Source organism: Podarcis liolepis, assembly GCF_965112155.1.
Source record: "Podarcis liolepis genome assembly, chromosome: 9".
NCBI lineage: Eukaryota > Metazoa > Chordata > Lepidosauria > Squamata > Lacertidae > Podarcis > Podarcis liolepis.
In genome coordinates, this window is record NC_139564.1 from 16,663,829 (window position 1) to 16,683,588 (window position 19,760).

Here is a 19,760-nt window from a genome sequence, read left to right on the forward strand (position 1 = left end):
TTGGAGGGTCACTTGTCTCTTGCAAAAATGAGGGGGGGTTCAGAGGCCCCCATGTTATATGGCTGTGGATGGGTTTCTGTTGTGTTTTACCATGATGGATATGAGTTGATAGAGGGTAGGGCTGGGCAAATACATCGCTCTTGGGCCAGATCTACACAGATATAAAAAACGCTATGGAAATGCCATGGAAGAAAACCTGATTTTTTTTATATATATATATATATATGCAGGTTTTGGTGTCTTCGGGTGTCTTCCCGTGTAAGAGTTGGGGTGTCTAGGCGACGTTTCGACGAGGTCTCACTCGTCATCTTCAGGCTGGTGCTTTCGGCTTCTTGTTACTGGAACAGAGCAGGATCTCAGTGTTTGAGTTCCTATAAATACTGTTGAGGGGGTGTGGTGTATAGCCTCCAACGCTCTCTGTTCCAGTAACAAGAAGCCGAAAGCACCAGCCTGAAGATGACGAGTGAGACCTCGTCGAAACGTCGCCTAGACACCCCAACTCTTACACGGGAAGACACCCGAAGACACCAAAACCTGCATTCCTGTACCCGTGAAAATCTACGAAAGCAAATATATATATATATATATATATATATATATATATATATATATATATATATATACACACACACACACACACACACACACACACACACACACACAATTAGCCATTGAGCTTTACACCGCCATCTGGTGTCACATTTTTGTAATGCACTTATAATGTTATAATTGCAGCTGTGTAGCTGACTCCCTATTTTCTCTCTCATTTTCGAAGTCTTAAATCCAGTTCTTCTTTGCGGTTTGTTTGTTTTTAATTTAAAAATTCCTCATGAAAATTAATCGGCATCTGAATGCATCAATGTTTATCTTTTCCTAAGATACACATTTTCTATGCAATTTTTGTGTCTATATGCAATTTTTTTTGCATACTTTACCACATTGTATGGCTCCTGGCCAGCCCAATCCCTGCCAAGCAGTGCACGAGATTCTAAGGTGTCTTGGAACTCAACCAGGGCCTGTGTTCTGTTGGGGGAAATGAGGCGCGTTGGAGTCTGCGGTATCTTTGAAATACGATTTCTTTACACATACTTAGACTGGAAGCTTTCAATGGAGAGTGAGTTCACAGCATTCACATCTCAGGAGCAGCCCATCCTTCACAGCAGCACAGCACTGGATTCTCAGACATCTCCATGCTTCTTTCCCAACCTGCCAAGATGGTTCTGGCCTTCAGAGCAGCTCAGAGTCCTTCTTCCCCAACCTCTAAATTTCACATCACACACCCACCTCCTTGGCAACCTCGCCCTCGCCAGCAGAGCCTCCTGCCTGGTTGATGGCTTCCACTGATGAATTAATGACTTTCTCCCCCCACCTTTTGTCACTTTTAAAGACTTCTATCCCAGACCTTGGCCTGGAAAAGTAGCTTAGCCTGACATTGTCCCTCCCATACTCCAAATATTACCTGAATCCTAAAGGTAAAGGGACCCCTGACCATTAGGTCCAGTTGTGGCCAACTCTGGGGTTGCGGTGCTCAACTCGCTTTACTGGCTGAGGGAGCCGGCGTACAGCTTCCGGGTCATGTGGCCAGCATGACTAAGCCGCTTCTGGAGAATCAGAACAGCACACGGAAACGCTGTTTACCTCCCTCCTGGAGCGGTACCTATTTATCTACTTGCACTTTGACGTACTTTCGAATTGCTAGGTTGGCAGGAGCAGGGACCGAGCAACAGGAGCTCACCCCTTCGCGGGGATTTGAACCGCTGACCTTCTGATTGGCAAGCCCTAGGCTCTGTGGTTTAACCCACAGTGCCACCTGTGTCCCTCTGCCTGAATCCTATCCTTCCTTAATTTCTAACATTACCTAACATTCTAACCCTTGCACCCCCAAACTCTGCTACATCAGACCTGAAAAAATGTGCATTGTTTGCTTGAAGAATTGCATTGCGAAATTGGAAGAAGTGTGGATTTTGAAGGAAGGCTGTGTTTCTTATTCATGTTGTTTTGGAAAGTTTGGATGAGGTAGGCTCCCCTTCAGACCTGCAAGCTGGAAGGAGTCAGCCTGGAAAGAGAGCCAGTGTGGTGTAGTGGTTAAGAGCGGTAGATTCGTAATCTGGTGAACCAGGTTCGCATCTCCACTCCTCCACATGCAGCTGCTGGGTGACCTTGGGCTAGTCACACTTCTCTGAAGTATCTCAGCCCCACTCACCTCACAGAGTGTTTGTTGTGGGGGAGGAAGGGAAAGGAGAATGTTAGCCGCTCTGAGACGCCTTCGGGTAGTGATAAAGCGGGATATCAAATCCAAACTCTTCTTCTACCTCACAGGTACAGGCAGGAATTCAAGGCATTTGCTCTTGGCAAGAATAATGCTACTGTTATAGTGGTGCCCCGCAAGACGAATGCCTCGCAAGACGAAAAACTCGCTAGACGAAAGGGTTTTGCGGTTTTTGAGCTGCTTCGCAAGACGAATTTCCCTATGGGCTTGCTTCGCAAGACGAAAACGTCTTGCGTTTTTTGCAAGTTTGTTTCCTTTTTCTTAACACCGTTAATACAGTTGCGACTTGACTTCGAGGAGCAACTCATAGAACGCGGTGTGGTAGCCTTTTTTGAGGTTTTTGGTGATTTTTGAAGCTTTTCCAAAACTTTTCCGACACCGTGCTTCGCAAGACGAAAAATTTGCTAGACAAAAAAACTTGCGGAACGAATTAATTTCATCTTGCGAGGCACCACTGTACTAATAAATCCGGCGAAAGATGTTCTCATTTCGCATTAATAAAACTTCACATGACTGGCGCAGTGGTGGGGAGATGAAGAGAATGGGGGCACCCAGCCAGACTCAGCCAGGGTGGTCCAGGGATGCTGCAGGGATGCAGGCTGAGATCGATGGCTCCAAAACACACCAGCTTGTACCCAGTTAGGGCCTGTGCTGCCAACTGCACCATATGTGCAGAAGGTAGAAAAGTCTAGCCAACCCCTTAAGCCAGCAGACACTCCCTTTGGATTCTAGCACCACAGCCCGCCCTCCTAATATTCTTTTGCTAATGAGCATTCGGATTATCTCATTTCCCCCCTATCCTTGCAAGCTTGCTTTTAAAAAGAAAGGATATGGGTTGTTGGTTCTTTCCCCCCTCCTTCATCACCTTGCTTTCCCAAATGATCATTGTTATGAATGATCAAGGCTGGCTCCACGGGGCGATTTGGTCAAGGCATTTGCCAAGGCCCCAAGGCAGCTGCTCCAAAACACATCAGTGTCAGCATGTAATCGATGAGTTATGCCTGCCTTGCCAACTCTGGCATATGCACGGACGTCTAGCCAATGCAAAGGACCCATCATCAGGACACCGTCATCCGTTTTTACCGTGTACCCAGGAAGATTGGAGGCAGCCGGAGAGAATTCTCAGGCAGCAATACTCTGCCTCTTCCAGCCATGTGGGGTTTGTAGGCAGAGTGTTAGGCTTGAACTGGGGAGAACCTGGGTCCAAATCTCCGGTTGGTTGTCAGGCTCGCAGGGGACTCTGAGGCTGTGTGTCAGCCTGACCTACCTCCCTGGACCGTTGTGAGGACAAAGTTGTGGTGGCGGCGAAACAATGTTTAATGCCCAAAACTCCTTAGAGGAAGTGTTATGGTTAAAGCAGGCATGTGGAAACCTCAAACAAAAGGCTTCAAAGTTCATTTGAAAATGTGTTTTCTTGAGAGAGAAGACATTTGGAAAAGTTATTTTGTAAGAAAATATGTTTGAAAATACACATTTAAATGTGCATTTAAATGCACATTTTCATACAAAGTTCTTTTTTTTTTAAGAATTCAGATAAATGTGGAAACAGGATGAAATAGTGAACAGAGTTAAAAGTGTTAGATAGATGATTCACTCATTCCAAGCCTGATCAAGCAAAATAATAATAATAATAATAATTTTAAAATTGCCATATGCTTTTTTTCCTTTTCCTTTTCTAACTCGAAGGGAGAGATATTTACCTCCCTCCCTTCCCAGCTAAACACATGGAAAGTGTGTGTGTGTGTGTGTGTGTGTGTGTGTGTGTGTGTGTGCATCTTATCTGCTGCAATGTTAGAACTTTCTCTGAAATGCAACCCCAGTGGTGTGATATTCATAATATTGATGATAATGATGATGAAGATGATGATAATAACAACAATGGTAAATTATTATAGCACATTTTTATTTCACTTAAATTGCTTCTTTCTGACAACGCCAGAAGGGAAAAAAAGGAGCGAAAGGGACAGGGGAAAAGAAAATTACCCTCAAATCACATCTATAGGTTTACTGCAGGGAAAAGACCCAAACAAAGCTTCATACAGAAATATTGATTTTTATATACATGCATACCAATTAAAAAGAATTATTGCCCTGCTGCAGATCCCCTGGAGCCCCCACAAAGAATGGAAAAAGAAACACTAAAGGGACTAAAGGGGAAATGCATTGGCTCTGAAAACCATTACTCAATAGCTGAAGAGCGACCTTGTCAGAAAGTGAAAGCACAGCAGTATCCTTGCATTCCAGGGACAAACCCAGGATGGGGTGGACTTTAGTCTTTCAAATTTGAGGGACATCCTATGCAAGGCTGAAGTTCAGCACCCTCTCACCTTTCGTTCTGCTCAATTTATTCTGTCCTTGTTGAGAAGCCCTGCAGCGCCCCCTAGACTCAGCACCCAGGTCGCGCTGCCCTAAATCTGCCTTCGCTCTGGTGGCGACTTTGAATGGGGTCTTGGAGGAGTTTGGATTTGATATCCCGCTTTATCACTACCCAAAGGAGTCTCAAAGCGGCTAACATTCTCCTTTCCCTTCCTCCCCCACAACAAACACTCTGTGAGGTGAGTGGGGCTGAGAAACCTCAGAGAAGTGTGACTAGCCCAAGGTCACCCAGCAGCTGCATGTGGAGGAGCGGGGAAGCGAACCCGGTTCACCAGATTACCAGTCCACCGCTTTTAACCACTACACCACACTGGCACCTCCAACTCCTTCCGTCTGCATATTGTCACCAGAGTCATCACAGGTTGTTCCGAGAGAAGGCCAAGCTCTCCAGGCACCTTCCTATGCCTGCCTCATCGCTGCAGTGCAATGTATCACATTAAAAGGAAGGGAGATGCGTCGCCAACAAGGAGACAGATTTGCATAAAATTATGCAAACTGCTTATCTAGATATCCAGATGCAAATTTGGGGAAAAAATGTAGAATTTAACTAGAAATGCAATTCATCTTCCCACACAGTGACCAGGTATCCTCATGCCCACCTAGTTTGCCCAGGTGATAACTGTTGATGGGCAACTTCAAGTCTCCTTTGACTTTCCCTTTGTTTGGTCCTTTTATCCTTTATCCAAACCTTCAAATAGAGGACTGCCCTCTGTAAACAAGGACACACATCTTCCCTGGCAAACAGCTGCATCCAGGGTGGAGCCACTGGGAGGCTTGTTGACCTCCCTCGTTTAATTATGGCTATTTTGTAGGTGGAATTCAGAGCACAGTGAGGACCAGCAACTTGTCCATGATACTCACGGCATATGTAGCAACAGACAGTCACAGCATGGAGTTCCCCCAATTCCCATTTATCTTTTTTTTATTTATGATATCAATTGTGTACAATTTTGCTTTCCCTCCCTCCTATTTACGCAGGAACTGGTGTGCCTACGTTCACACAAGACTCCAGCCCACCATCGTGGTTGACAACATAGAAACGTATGCATCGGGCAGAGCCAAGCCATGTACCTGGATTGCAGGACCCTGCGGATCAAGGTATAGCTGTCTTCCACCCTACCTGTCCCAGTGGATGCCGGTTTTTATAAGCTTGCAAAGTGATGAATTGGAGGACTGGTCCATTGCAGCACACAGTCCTTTTATCAGGTAGAAAGTGATTGGCCCAAGGTCATCCAGCTGAACTTCATGGCTCATGACGGATGAGAACCCAGGTATCCCTCACCAACATTCAATGTACGAACCTCCACACAATCCTTTGCCAGCTAATTGTTGTGTGACTTTCAGCTGATCCTAATAAAATGGGTATTTTGCCATGTAACAACTTGAGAAGGGGCCTGCTGGATCATAGAACTGTAAAGTTGGAAGGGACCCTGAGCATCTAGTCCAATCCCCTGCAATGCAGTTATCCCATACAGGGATCGAACCTGCAACCTTGGCGTTATCAGCACCACGCTCTAACCAGCTGGGCTATCCAGTCAAAGGCCAAAGGCCATTGAGTCCAACATAGTGTTTTCATGATGGCCAACCAGATGCTTATAGGACTTGAGCGGGAAAGCCCTTTCCCCTCTTGTAATTCCAGCAGCTAGAATTCAGATGCTCCTTCTCTCTCTCTCTCTCTCTCTCTCTCTCTCTCTCCTATCTAACACACACACACACAGAGAGAGAGAGAGAGAGAGAGAGAGAGAGAGAGAGAGAGAGATCAGCACAGCTGCCTACAGACTCTTTGTGTGAGCGTAACTCCATGATGAATTCCTTGTGCATTTCAAAACTTACTACTGCACCACTGGTGAATTTCCCCCTGTACCTTACAAACCTGTTCCAAACACTCACCATTTCCCACTAGGTGGCAGGTTTGCATATACCTAAGAAACAACAGAGGCATCGGAGCAATTTAAAATCCAGACCATCTCCTCTCATAAAACTCATACCCTTTTTTTTTTCAATTTTCAAGTCTCTCTTGCTCAATCTGAGATATTCTCTGACCAAGAATGAGGAGAGAAAGAGAGAGAGAGATTGATTCCAGAGCCATTCTGTATTTCAACTGGGCATAGATTTGTGTCTCAGAATCTTTTCTTCTTTGAGTCAAGTCAGGCTATAGTATTAGTTTTAGCTCAGATTTTAACTAAAAGAGCTGAGTACAGGATAACAGATTTACAACCCAAGGCAATCTGAACAGTTTATTTATCCTTGCAGATCAATATATATGTGAAAGGGACTTTAAGGCATGATGAGGAAAATCCTTTGAAATACTCAGCTGGCAAACGACTTCTCTTTACAATGGCATGGTACATTCACGTAATTTTGCTTACTCATTAGCACATGGTAGTCAGGAGTTTCTCAACAGGAGTTTCAGCATCAAAACCAACACTCAGTTCAAGCATAGCGGTGGGGTTATTTCTTACATCCGAATGCAGGAACAACCACATCTAAGAAGGACCCTCTTTGCACATTATGCTTTGTTCTGCTTATGTTTTAAGGTAACGTGTGAATTAGACTGGACTCCCCTTCATTGGAGGCTTTTAAACAGATGGCCATCTGACAGGGATTCTTTACCTGTGATTCCTTCATTCAGGGAGTTGGACTAGATTTCTCTTGGGGTCCCTTTCAACTCTACAATTCCATGATTCTATGTGATGTACATGTGCTTATATCATAAAGATGATGGCTTTTTTCCAGGCAAGCGTTTCATCAATAAGGGAAAGGGAAGCCCCAATCCAACAGGGCTTATGTGGGAGAGCAGCAGCAGCAGCAGCAGCAAGTGAGCCTTCCAGGTCCTGTTACTCTGCCCATGTGAAGACTTTCTTGCCAGCCCAGTCGCCTCCCAGTCATCACTATGAAATCCCACCTTCTTCCACAGAAGCCACATTGTAATAATACCTCTGTGACTCGCCTTCCACACATATGTCCCTATTACAGACATATCCTTAGAAACAGCCAAAATAATTTACAAACAGTACAAGCGCAACTGAACAGAGGTTTTAAAAAACATACAAAACAAATGCCTGAGGCACAGATCTTTTCATTCAGCTGGAAAACCTACTGACAGCATATAATTGCTGTGAGGTTACTGCTGTGGTTTTAGCATGGATTCTAAAGCCAAGTTTTGTGTGTTTGAGTTTTTAATCAGGCTCAGCATAAATGGATAAAATGGATTATAATGTATAACAGGCATTGACTGGCAGAGGACAGCAGATGCCCTTCCACTAAGCTACAGTGCCTTCCCCAAACAAACATGGCTGCTGTACTACTTGAGCGCAAAGCCATAACTCACACACCGAGATGTGTGGACACCAGGTGCCCACAACTTGTGTTTTGCATTGTGAGATTCACTTGGAGAGCTATAGCCTTTCAGTATTCACCAGGGATAACTAAGTGCCCTCCAGACTAACTAACATGACCCATGGCCAGGGCTGATGGGAGATGAAGTCCGACAACATCTGGAGGGCACAATGATGACTATGACTGGCATGGGCATTATAAGGCAGTTGATGTCCTGCAAGTTCCTTGCCATGCATTCCAGATGTCAACACCACAAGTGTGTGTGCTTCTGCATCGAAGGCCTTCTTAGGCAGACCCCTTTGGTAAGAAATAAGTAGGAAGACACCTAAGTAGCAGTTTGCTTTCAGAAATCTCTGCGTTAATTATGTGTTCCTCTAGAAAACCAAGAAGGTTCCCGGGGACTCACTTGAGCGGAAGCGTTGAGTGGACATGAATATTTTGGAACTGAATTCCGTGCTCTTAATGACACGTATTTGCTGGGCTGCTTATTCATAGTCATGCTGAAGCGCAAGGCATAATTTTAGCTACTTAAAAATGAATATTTACCCAGTTTGCCCTTAGCCCACTGCACTCCCAAGCACTCATTTTTGCCCCCGCGAAGGGAATGAAAATTCAAACAGAAACCTCTGTGGCAAGGACTACAAATAGGATGGCTTTTTTATGTAATTTGCTTTTTAATTTAAGTTGTTGTTTCCCTCCTTTCGTTTTTAATGAGATTTTCCTTCAAGTAAGGAATGAGCACCGTCCTTTCCTATGGCATTTGTCACAGTCTTCTGGTTTCTCGAGGAAGAACCTGCAACCTCCTTTCTCTGCTTCATAAAGCACCTGGAGCAAGGACAAGTCAGACCAACAGAACATGATCCATGCCAGGGATGGGGAACTTCTGGCCTGGGCTCCACAGATGGCCCTCTAAGCTCTCTCTGTGGCCCCTGGGACTCCCCCCAAGCCACACACCCTTATTGGCCCTGCTTCCCACCTGCTTCTTGCCCTCCCAGATTCAAAATCACTGAGCATATTAACAAGAGGGGTTGGTGGCTATGAAACTGGATTTCAGGCAGTGCACATTGGGCTATTACGTTTTGCAGGGTTTAGGTTTTATTGTGTAAATGCAACCAGTGCGGGAAGACTTGGGTTAAAGTGGGAGGGTGTAATGGACTGGCAGGAGTCGGAACAATGGGAGGCACCATCTGGGGAACCCCCAAAGGTGAGAAGGCTCAGAGCCAGGGGGCTGGCGCTGGGATGACAGTGAGTGGCCAGAGGGAGCAGCCTGGGAGGAGGAGGTGTCGGAAGATGAAGAGGCAACAGGGTTTAATGAGCAGGGAGAGTCTGTGGCAGAGAGCAGTCCAGAACCAGAGGCAGAAGCGGAGGCTGGAGAGGAGGGTAGCCACGAAGCAGTGGTGGGTCATGCTTGTGGGAGGCATAGGTGTCCCACCCATGCTGCAACAAGCATGAAGCAGGAGGAGCAATGACAGGTATGCAGGCACAGTCTCCGATTGCTTGGAAAAAGCCCTGGAGAGGAGGAGACATAGCTGACTGTTGGGAGGCAGGAGCCTTTAGTCTTGGCAACTGCCTCATAAGGGCAAGTTCTACGGGAAGAGTTGCTGTACTCTCTAGACTTGACATCCTGAGCTGTCTTGTTTCTTTGAATAAAGACTTAACTTCACTGAAACTATGCAAGTTATTGCTGACTGGCTCCTGGCATCTGCTCCTGACAGAGGGGGGATCCTCGGGATTTGGTTTGTACATTATATAAGATGCTGACATCTACTATTCACCCCAAATTTCTGCCTTCCAGAGACATGAAGGAGTGCCCTTTCTTTCATGAACGTGCCTGAGCATTAAGAAAAGCCCCCATGGCTCTGCTTTTAATCTCTTTGGTGTCGATGGGTGGATGTTGACAGGAAACAGGGCCTTTTCAGTTGCGGCTCTTCATCTCTGGAAGACTCTCCCCAGAGACACCCCCTTCATTTCTTTATTTTATTTTTTGGTCAGATAAAACCTATATAAGCTGCCCAGGCCTTCTAATAGCTTGATATCTTTTTAGTGGGTTTATATTGCTTTCTTATTGCTCTGTTGTATCTTGTTATCTTTGTGGGATTTTTTTATTATAAAAAATATGGTTTTAACATTCCATTGCCCAACTTTGGAAGCTGCTCCAAGATCTTTCGCTGAAGAGTGGCTAAGTATTTTAAATCAATGCCTACATAAATAAATAAAACCACCCCCCTGCCTCAACTCTTAATTTCAGCTGTGCTCCTGAGGTCTTTATTTTCACTAGGTTTGACACGAGGCTGTTCTGTAAAAGCGTTTGCTTGTGGTCTTGTACAGGACGCAATCAATAGACTTCAAAAATAATCCCTCAGTGGCCTATTACTGATGTATCATCCTGTATCATGTCCATTCATCTGAGACAGAGCCCCGCTAACGTTTGCTTTCCAAATCACCTTGCAGCTCCCAGTCAAGGACTCGCCAAGCTTACAGGGTCAAACATATGATAGTGACATCACTGGACTGGAAGTGCTGCCCCGGATACAGCGGAGCAACGTGCCAGCCCAAAGGTATGGGAAGCGATGGAAATATTAACCCTTCCTGGCAAGCAATCTGACCTGGCTACAAAATGGCTGGAAGCAGGAGGGAATCTGCTTGCAGCAGATGGAAATGGAAGCCCTTCCAGATCAGGTGTGGGGATTCTCTGGCCCACCAGATGTTGCTGAACTACAACTCCCATCATCCCATGCTTGTCAGGTACAGTGAAGGATGCTGTCACGTTAGCAATGTTGTCGGTCTGTTTGGGTTCTGGATGTTTAATGGGGGTCACCTTTGAACAGGCAGCAGAATGTCTTGGATTGGCTCTGCGGGAGTCTTGGACAAACCAGGAAGAGTCTGGTCTTAATCCCAGCTGATCCTAATAAATCAGGCACAGCAAAGGAATGAATCTTCAGTATAGTATCACAGCCGCCAACTCCTAGGGGCCGAGGCACTTTTGCCCCATCCCAATTTATTTTCTGAGGGAACTGACCCCCCTCAATGTTCAGAGGGTTTTCATCTCCACCCCATGGCTCCTCAGAATGTCATGCACAAGTTGTCAGGATGTCATGTGATGCTGGCCACATGACACCAGGACATTGCATTGGACCCCCTCAATCATCCGGAGAAGATGGTGCCTCTGGTTAGTACGGTGGTTAGTTTGGCCCTAGCAGAAGAAGCCTGTCTGGTTCAAAGAACCATTTCATAAAGTAATTACTCAGCAAATGCCTCTTGTTTAAAAATTAATCCCCCTAGAGTAGCTTGACCCCCCTGACTTTTTAAGGTACGCTGTCTCTGAATGTATTTCAGCCAGAGGGCATACATTTAGACACTCAATCCCATTCCCATTGAAGTCAAACTAAATTTATAGCCGGGGCTTCATTTGGATTAAGATTGAGGCAGATGGCAAAATGCCACGCAGACTATTGCACCGACCTTGTGTGAAACATTGCCTGCTTGAGACAGGGAGTCCTGTATTTTACGACTGCGCCCGTGATCAAACATATGGCAAGTGTGTCGTGGTTTAACAGGCTTGCGACTGCTATTACTTGCTCGTGGCCTTATACAAGCTCCCCTTGAAAAATAAGATATGGCATCCACATACATATTTTAAATGGATGAATATTACAAGAAATGCCATTAGCTGCGGTAGGGAACTCAATCATCGGCGGTAGAGAAGAGGCTGTGATTAAAAATTTATGGGCAAAAATGTAGAGAAGTCACTGCCGTTCGCATCTAAGAGAAGGAAATCTTAATACTGGCGGCGGCAGCACGGGAATCCCCTGTGGAAACAAGAGTCTCTCTTATACATGGCTGAAAGAAGGTAGATGTTTTGGATTAACTCTAATGGGGACTGTTTGTTCGTCATGCTTTTACATCTGGGATCGCAGGCAACATGGATCTAAAATGTTTTCAAGGCTTCATAGAATCAAAGAATGGTAGAGTTGGAAGGGACCTCCAGGGATCATCCAGTCCAAACCCCTGCAATGCAGGAATCTCAGCTAAAGTATCCATGAAAGATGGCCATCCAACCTCTGCTTGAAAACCTCCAAGGAAGGAGGCTTGTTGCTCTTGTTATTACTGGGCAATAGCCACAGTTCCATGAGCATGAGTTTGATCTTGGGCTTCAGGTTTCCCTTTTGCCCCCCAACCCAAAAAAGAAAGCCTACTCTGAAGGGTTGGGAGATAATCCAGAAGAAAATAGGAGCATAGGCAACCACCTGACCATTGGTCCATCCATCTCAGTATTGTTTGCACTAACTGGAAGCAGCTCTATGGGTTTTAGGAAGGGATATTTAGCAACCCTACCTATAATAAATAATAATTTTTTATTTATACCCCACCCTTCCCCGTTCAAAAACGGGGCTCAGGGTGGCTAACAACAAATTTAAAACACTTAATTGATGCAACAAAAAACAGCATAAAACACAAATAACAATAAATTCAGAATTCAAAAATCAATTTAGGGGGAAAATCCATCCAATAAACATTAGGTGATGACCAGGGCTAGCTGGCTAAATTAGTCCAATTTGGGCTAGTGTGGAAACCAGGGGAGAATTAGCTGTGGGATCCCAGAGCAGGTAATCTTCATAAAAAGGGGAGGGGGAAGGAAGGAAGGGGAATAAAAGATCAGGCTAAGTTCAAGTTGAAAGCCAGGCGGAATAGCTCTGTCTTACAGGCCCTGTGGAAGGAGGTTAAATCCTGCAAGGCCCTGGTCTCATGGGACAGAGCATTCCACCAGGTCGGAGCCATCACTGAGAAGGCCCTGGCCCTGGTGGAGGATAATCTAACTTCCTTAGGGCCTGGGACCTAGAGATACTGGGGATTGAACCCAGAGGCTTCTGCATGCAGAGCATGTGCTCTGCTACTGAGCAAAGGCCCTTCCCTATGGGAAGTTGCAGGGGCCAGTCCAAAAGGAGGGGGCAACCAGAGAAAACAACATTTCCTTGCTTCACTTCCATGTGCTCTACAGGACGGAAGGTCTGCTTACCTGAACAGAAGGGATGTGCTGTATCCAAGCCATAGCAACCACTGTGATGTCCACCGTGGATAAGCAGTGCCTTGCTGGGAAATTTTATTGGGATTGATGAACTTGAGGTTGTCCTTCAGAGGTGCTGATTGGCTAAGACAGGGATGCGGAACCTGTGGTCCTCCGGATGTTGTAGGACTACAACTCCTTCCAGCCCCAGCCAGTGTGAGGAATGGTCAGTGGGGGTGATGGGAGTTGTAGTCCAACAACATCGGGAGGACCACAAGTCTAAGGTCACAGTACCACTGAAAGGAATGAGGGCTCCACAAGGGTATGGAAGAGCACACATCTTCCTAGTACATCTTCCTGAGGTTAATATGCCTCCCCTTCAACCATTTTTCTGGCCCACAATCTACCTATTAACAAAATGGAACACTAATGTGATAGTCCCTGCATCTGAATGAACCCTGAGCAGGTGCACACAGGTCAGCTAGTCAGAGTCTTCCTCACTATAGTAAGAGGTATTGAATTTCTATTTAAATTATATAGTTTCTAAAGTTGCATTTATGCATATAAATCAGGGTATGAAAATTTTAGGAAAGCCCTCTTCTTTGATGAAACATTCCTCCTTCTTTTTCGGCAAGGCACCGTGCCCCAATTTTGAAATTTGCTTCTCACCCACCATGTTGGCATCTCTCTCTCTCCCCCCTGGATGCAAATTCCAAATGGCAACAGGCCTTCAGATTCTGAAAGCCAGCAAAGTTTATTTAAGCAAAATCTCAAGGCAGGCTTGGAAGTTTCTGCTCAAGTGAGAATTTCAAGTGAAACTAGAAAAGTTAAAGTAAGACAAGTGAAATTTATTGGGAAGGTTCTGTCTTAGGAGCTACAGAAAACATAAATGCATGTTGCTAGCCCAAATGTGCTATGGATGTTTCCTGCCTCTTACAGTATTGGGAGTTGGAGTCTAACATCTGAGCTCCAATACGGCAGAATTTCTCTTTGGCTTCCCAAAATTTCAGAGGTCTGCTGCATAGTAACTCAGAGTGGGGCTTTCTGTGTGACTATCCCACTTCTGTGAAAAAGAATTCCTCTACTTACTGGGTACAGCTGAATACATGTTTGTTTTGACAAGTTTTTCGAGCTCAGTGAAAAAGTCTCTGCCTTTGGGGTTCATGTTGTGTTGTTTTTAAACCAAATCCTCAGTTGTTTACATGGTTTTTAAAAAACTGTTTTTTAGTTGTCTTTGCGGTATTTTTGCAAATTGCCTTGGGACCCATAGAAAAGGCAACTAATTAACTAATTAAATATAAATGTTTTGTTATAGTGGTGTTTTAGCGACTGTTTTTTCTTTTCCCCATGGCACAAGCTGTCACTTATGTGTTGTTTTTACCTGTATGGGCCTATGGCCGTAATAAATATTATCTATCTATCTATCTATAAATGTTTCTGAAAACCCACGTGGGAGTCCTTTCAACAGAACCTGTTTTTGTCAGGTGCAAAGAATTTTCAGTCCTGCGACTAATTCTAAACAGAAGACGAAAAGCTCAACATTTATAGACTTTTCCCAGTAGATGGCTGTATAATGTTCACAATAACAGGAGGCCAACTGCAGTATAGAGCAGCAGACAAAGGAGAAGAATTAAGAGTCTACAAGCCCGTCTACAAAATTCATTGGGGATTTATTAAACCGGTGTAAGCAGTCAATGAAACGACTTCTAAGGGGAATCACACTACTTTTAGATGTGCTCCCCATTATCAGTCGCTGTTGCAGAATGAGAGTTCCCAGAGTTCTCCGGGAAGAGGGATGGATGGTTCAACCACCCTGGGAACTGTAGCACCCTTAACAAAACACCACTTTCCAGCATTCTTTGGGGGAAGCCATGACTGTTTAAAGTGGTATCCTAGAGCTTTAAATATGTCAGATAGAATAATCATAGAATTGTAGAGTTGGAAGGGAGCTTGAGGGTCATTGGACTAGATGACCCCCCGCAAGGCAAGAATCTTTTGCCCAACATGGGGCTCAAACCCACAACCTGGAGATTAAGAGGCTCATGCTCTACCAGCTGTGCTAACCCAGGTGGTATGTTGTTGTTGTTTAGTCGTTTAGTCGTGTCCGACTCTTCGTGACCCCATGGACCAGAGCAAGCCAGGCACTCCTGTCTTCCACTGCCTCCCGCAGTTTGGTCAAACTCATGCTGGTAGCTTCGGGAACACTATCCAACCATCTAGTCCTCTGTCGTCCCCTTCTTCTTGTGCCCTCCATCTTTCCCAGCATCAGGGTCTTTTCCAGGGAGTCTTCTCTTCTCATGAGGTGGCCAAAGTATTGGAGCCTCAGCTGCAGAATCTGTCCTTCCAGTGAGCACTCAGGGCTGATTTCCTTAAGAATGGATAGGTTTGTTCTTCTTGCAGTCCATGGGACTCTCAAGAGTCTCCTCCAGCACTATAATTCAAAAGCATCAATTCTTCAGCGATCAGCCTTCTTTATGGTCCAGCTCTCACTTCCAACCCAGGTGGTATAGCCTAATATATTTTAATTGGAACATAGGAAAGTGCCATAGAACATATTTTCCTCTATCTAGCCCCATATCGTCTCCTCTGAACAGCAGCATCTCTCCGTGGTCTCGGGCAGGGATATTTCCTGCTACCTAGTCATTTGAATTGGAAATGCTGGGGTTTAAAACTGTGACTACAGAATGAAAAGCAGGCACTCTTTCTGTGAGCTTTGGCACCTCCTTGAAGAGCGGACCTGAAAAATACGAAGTGCAAGAGATACAAAGAGGAACTTATCAGATGCATGCTCACCCCAGAGTCACGATTGGCTGCAGCTATTAACTGTACACTCAGTGGCAAACCCATGCTTGCCTCTGGGTATTATGTGAAATAGTCCACCTTTAAAGGGTGCGTGCGAAGCTGAAAGGAAGAGAGGGGATTGTGAAATCTGCATCATATCTCAAAGCAGCCACCTAGCTGATTTAATTAGGAGGGTGCTGCAAGGATTGACTGGGGGGCGGGGGAAGCACCTTCACATTGGCAGCCCGTATATTTGGGAACAAAAGAATGGTAAGCGGAAGAATAAAAGGACATCCATCAGGTGGCCCTTTATCGCCGGAGAGTAACTGATTCCCCCCGTCACAGATTGTATCGTCACGCTGCCACCTGATAAATCCTATGTAATTAATTGGGATGAATGCAAGTATTTAACTCCTGTTGACAGCTACGGCCTTATGAAGATAACAGCGGCCACTGAGAATGTGAGCCGAGCCTCCAGCTTACATTGCAGCCTTGACTGCTGCTATGATAGGCTTTGAGGACAGCTAGATCTCACACGCCCCTGTGGAGCACCTAATTGTTGCTTTCTGCAATTACAGCAGATAGAAGGTATTTGTGTCATCTGGAAGGCTTGTTCGTCCTGGGGCTCCTGCATTTTGGATACCGTCATCCTATCTGTCAGTCAGGAAGGACGCGAGCCTGGGAGGTGCCTGAGAGTCAGCTAGGAGACACCTGCCAAAATCTTGTCTGACCCAGACCCTGGAAACACCTCTTCTGAGAAAGAGGCTTGGGGCCCTGATAAGAGCCCCAGTTCAACAGAAACTTGGAGAAATCCACAGTGGTTCAAAGGCAACACAAAGAGTCTCATTGCCACAGGATTGCATCCTCCTGGCCCCTCATCCCACCTGGCTGCCTTAGTAATCAGGGGTCTCCTAAGGAGGAAGGGTCCACATGGGATGAAAAATCTAGGGGCAGCTGAGGCAAAATCTGGGGCCTGATTCTGAAGAGCCCCAGTCTGCACAGGTTCCCCTGCAACAAGCACTAGCTGGGCCGAGTCAGAGGCTTGAGCCTGCCCTGGCTCCAGATGTGGGGATTACCTCGTTGCCTTCAGCTGGGCCATCACTTACAGCTACTCCACTACCGGTTTGGTCAGGAGAGGCTGAGGTGGCCTCTGGGTCTAGTAACCCACCGACGTCTCCTGAGCTGCAGAGACTGAGGTCTGAGAGAAGGAGAGACCTGAGTACTCGCAGGAGGAGTGCTCGCCTTTGGGTGAGACAGGGAGGTGAGTCAGTACCTGCCACTACCCCAGCAGAGATAAAAGGCTGCTGGATAAAAGGCCCCAGGTTGCGGGAGCAATGTTGCTGTTTGCCAGAACCTGCCTGTGATCCTGTGCCTGACCTTGCCTGTTTCCTGCCTCGTGTCCTGCCTTGGTCCTGTCGGACTGACTCCTCGCGGAACCCTTGGATTTGGGACCGGACCTGGACCGCGTTACTTGGGTTACCCCTGGGCCCAGCACAATAGGAACACAGGAAACTTCCTTATCCTGAGCCGGACCACTGGGCCATCCACCCTACCTGAGGATTCAACCTGGGACATCTCATGGACATCCAATGAGGCTGAATGTTGGAAGATTCAGGACAGATGCAAGAATGTACTTCTTCATGCAGCACATAATACAACTATGACACTCACTCCCACAGGAGGCAATGATGCCCACCATCTTGGATGGCTTTAAAAGAGGATTAGACAAAGTTGTGCAGGCCAAGGCTATTAACATCTACTAGCCGTGATGGCTATGCTCTGTCTCCACAGTTGGAGATGCTGGAAACCAGAGGGGAGAAAAATGCTCTTGTGCTCGGCTCCTGTCTGAGGGTTCCCCGCAAGCATCTGATTGGCCATTGAGAGAACAGGATGCTTGACCCGATGGGCCCCTTCGTCCTGATCCAGCCGGCTCTTCTTATGTTAGCCAGAGTGGCTAACAGCAGGCAAGATGGACCAGCTGTAAAAGGCATTGCCTCATATATTCAAAGTACTAGAGGAGGAAGCGACAGAGACAGAAAAAGTGCAAATGTGGGGTGCCTTCAGGAAACTTAAAGCTAGGTCCACACCTTCGAAATGCGGAAACGCACAAATGCTGATTGAATCAGAGCTTTTAAAATATCCTCTTTGCAACTGCTTGATCCTTCAGGTGACAGAGATACTAGATTTTTGAACTGGGTCCCAATATTAAGCTGCCTTTCCTATAACAAACAGCAGAAGGAGTTAGAAATCATGTCAACCGAGCGACAAACCTCAGCTCCCTTGTCTCTTTCTTCCTGGCAACCCTGTGACCCCCGAGGCATTTATCTGCAAACAGCAGCAAGCCCAGTGGATCTGTTGAAACTAAGATAAGAGGGCAGGGATGGAGAGTCAAACTATTTTCCTTAATCCTTTTGTACCTAGAGAAAGGTCCCCCTCTTTATTTAAATTCAGTTTAAGGTCATAGCTGAGATCCATGGTGACTTTTCTCTTTCTTCTTCCTCCCGTGCCCCCAGCAAACTCTTTCACTAGGCTCTAATATTTAGCAACCTTCTGTGTAAATATGTTGCTGTATGCTTTGCAACCTACCAAGCGAAGCACTGTTCACTCACCATGAATGGTGGTTCTCCAGGGGCTCAAACCTTCTGCCTTTGCTGCTGCTTGGGACTGTAAGAAGAGAAGGCTTCTCCGGCACCTGGCAAATGGCAATTTATATCAGGGGTTGTGCATTTGCCTTGGACTTGGGGGATCAGAAGTTGGGCAGGATGGTGTACATTGTAACTTTTTTGAGAGAGAATAGGCATGGTGACACAGAAAGACGTTCAGTGGTAGAGCATTTGCCTTGCATGCATAAATTCACAGGTTCATTTCCTGGCCTCTCCAGGCAGGGCTGAAAAAGACTCATTTTCTGAATGGCACTGAATCTGCCATTCAGTGTAGGCAATACAGAGTAGGACTGAAAAGGCAGATGATGATGATGATTTATTTATACCCCACCCATCTGGGGACCTCCCAACAGAATTAAAAGCACAATAAACCATCAAACATTGAAAACTTCCCTAAACAGGGCTGCCTTCAGATGCCTTCTAAAAGTCAGATAGTTGTTTATTTCCTGACCTAATGTGAGGGCGTTCCACAGGGCAGGCACCACCAAGAAGGCCCTCTGCCTGGTTCCCTGTAACCTCACTTCTCGCAGTGAGGGAACCACCAGAAGGCCCTTGGAGCTGGACGATGGGGGTGGAGACGCTCCTTCAGGTATACTGGACCGAGGCCGTTTAGGGCTTTAAAGGTCAGCACCAACACTTCGACCTGTGCTCGGAAATGTACTGGGAGCCACTGTAGGCCTTTCAGAACTGGTGTAATGTTCCTACCTGCTGCTTCCAGCAAGAGAACTGCTGCGCTGATCATTCCATGGAGATCTGCCAATTCTACTTTCTCTCAGCTTCTCAGCTTTCTGAGCTTAAGTTTCTTTTGGTTCATTTTCACACCCATTTGCATTTAAAAAACAAAAACGAAAAAACAAAAGATGTCTGCATGGAAATCTGTACACATTTAGTGTGCATTTCCAGATTAGACGTGCTTATTTCATAGGATAGCTGCATTGCATCCTGGTTCAGAATTTGCAAATTAGATAGGTCCACATTAGTATCTGCCCTGGATGACTTTCCCTCCACCCCCTAGGCTAGTGCACAATATAATTTTTCTCACAGTGACTGCTTTTTCTCCCCTGACCCACCCATGGGGGCTGCTTTCTGCCTGCAACAAATGAGTGATCTGACTCTTCTACCCTGAGCGGAACATAGCATTTTAAATGACAGCACAAGCTAGTGAGATGGCCAAGGTTCAAAACTACGTGGCTCATGATACTGATTTTGCCAGCATGTAATGCTCATTTTTAGTGAGCACCCTTCATTTGAAATCCTTCCTCTTTTCATAATTCCAGCTGGGATATATTTCAAGGATACGTGGAGATTTTGCTATGGCTCCGCATTC

The 19,760-nt window shown here is 45.9% G+C and overlaps 1 protein-coding gene across 4 annotated transcripts in view; it reads left to right on the top strand.

Annotated features, from left to right (window-relative positions):
• The window catches only part of MMRN1 (multimerin 1), a 68,087-nt gene that overhangs the window by 14,931 nt on the left and 33,396 nt on the right, over window positions 1-19,760 (top strand). For all 4 annotated transcript variants that reach the window (XR_014515530.1, XR_014515531.1, XM_083458600.1 and 1 more), the window contains exons 2-3: window positions 5,624-5,743; window positions 10,436-10,542. Coding sequence is in view for 2 of the 4 variants with exons in the window: in XM_083458600.1 (XP_083314726.1) it covers window positions 5,624-5,743; window positions 10,436-10,542 (227 nt within the window). In the remaining 2 variants the exon portion in view is untranslated. The remainder of the gene's footprint in view (window positions 1-5,623; window positions 5,744-10,435; window positions 10,543-19,760) is intronic.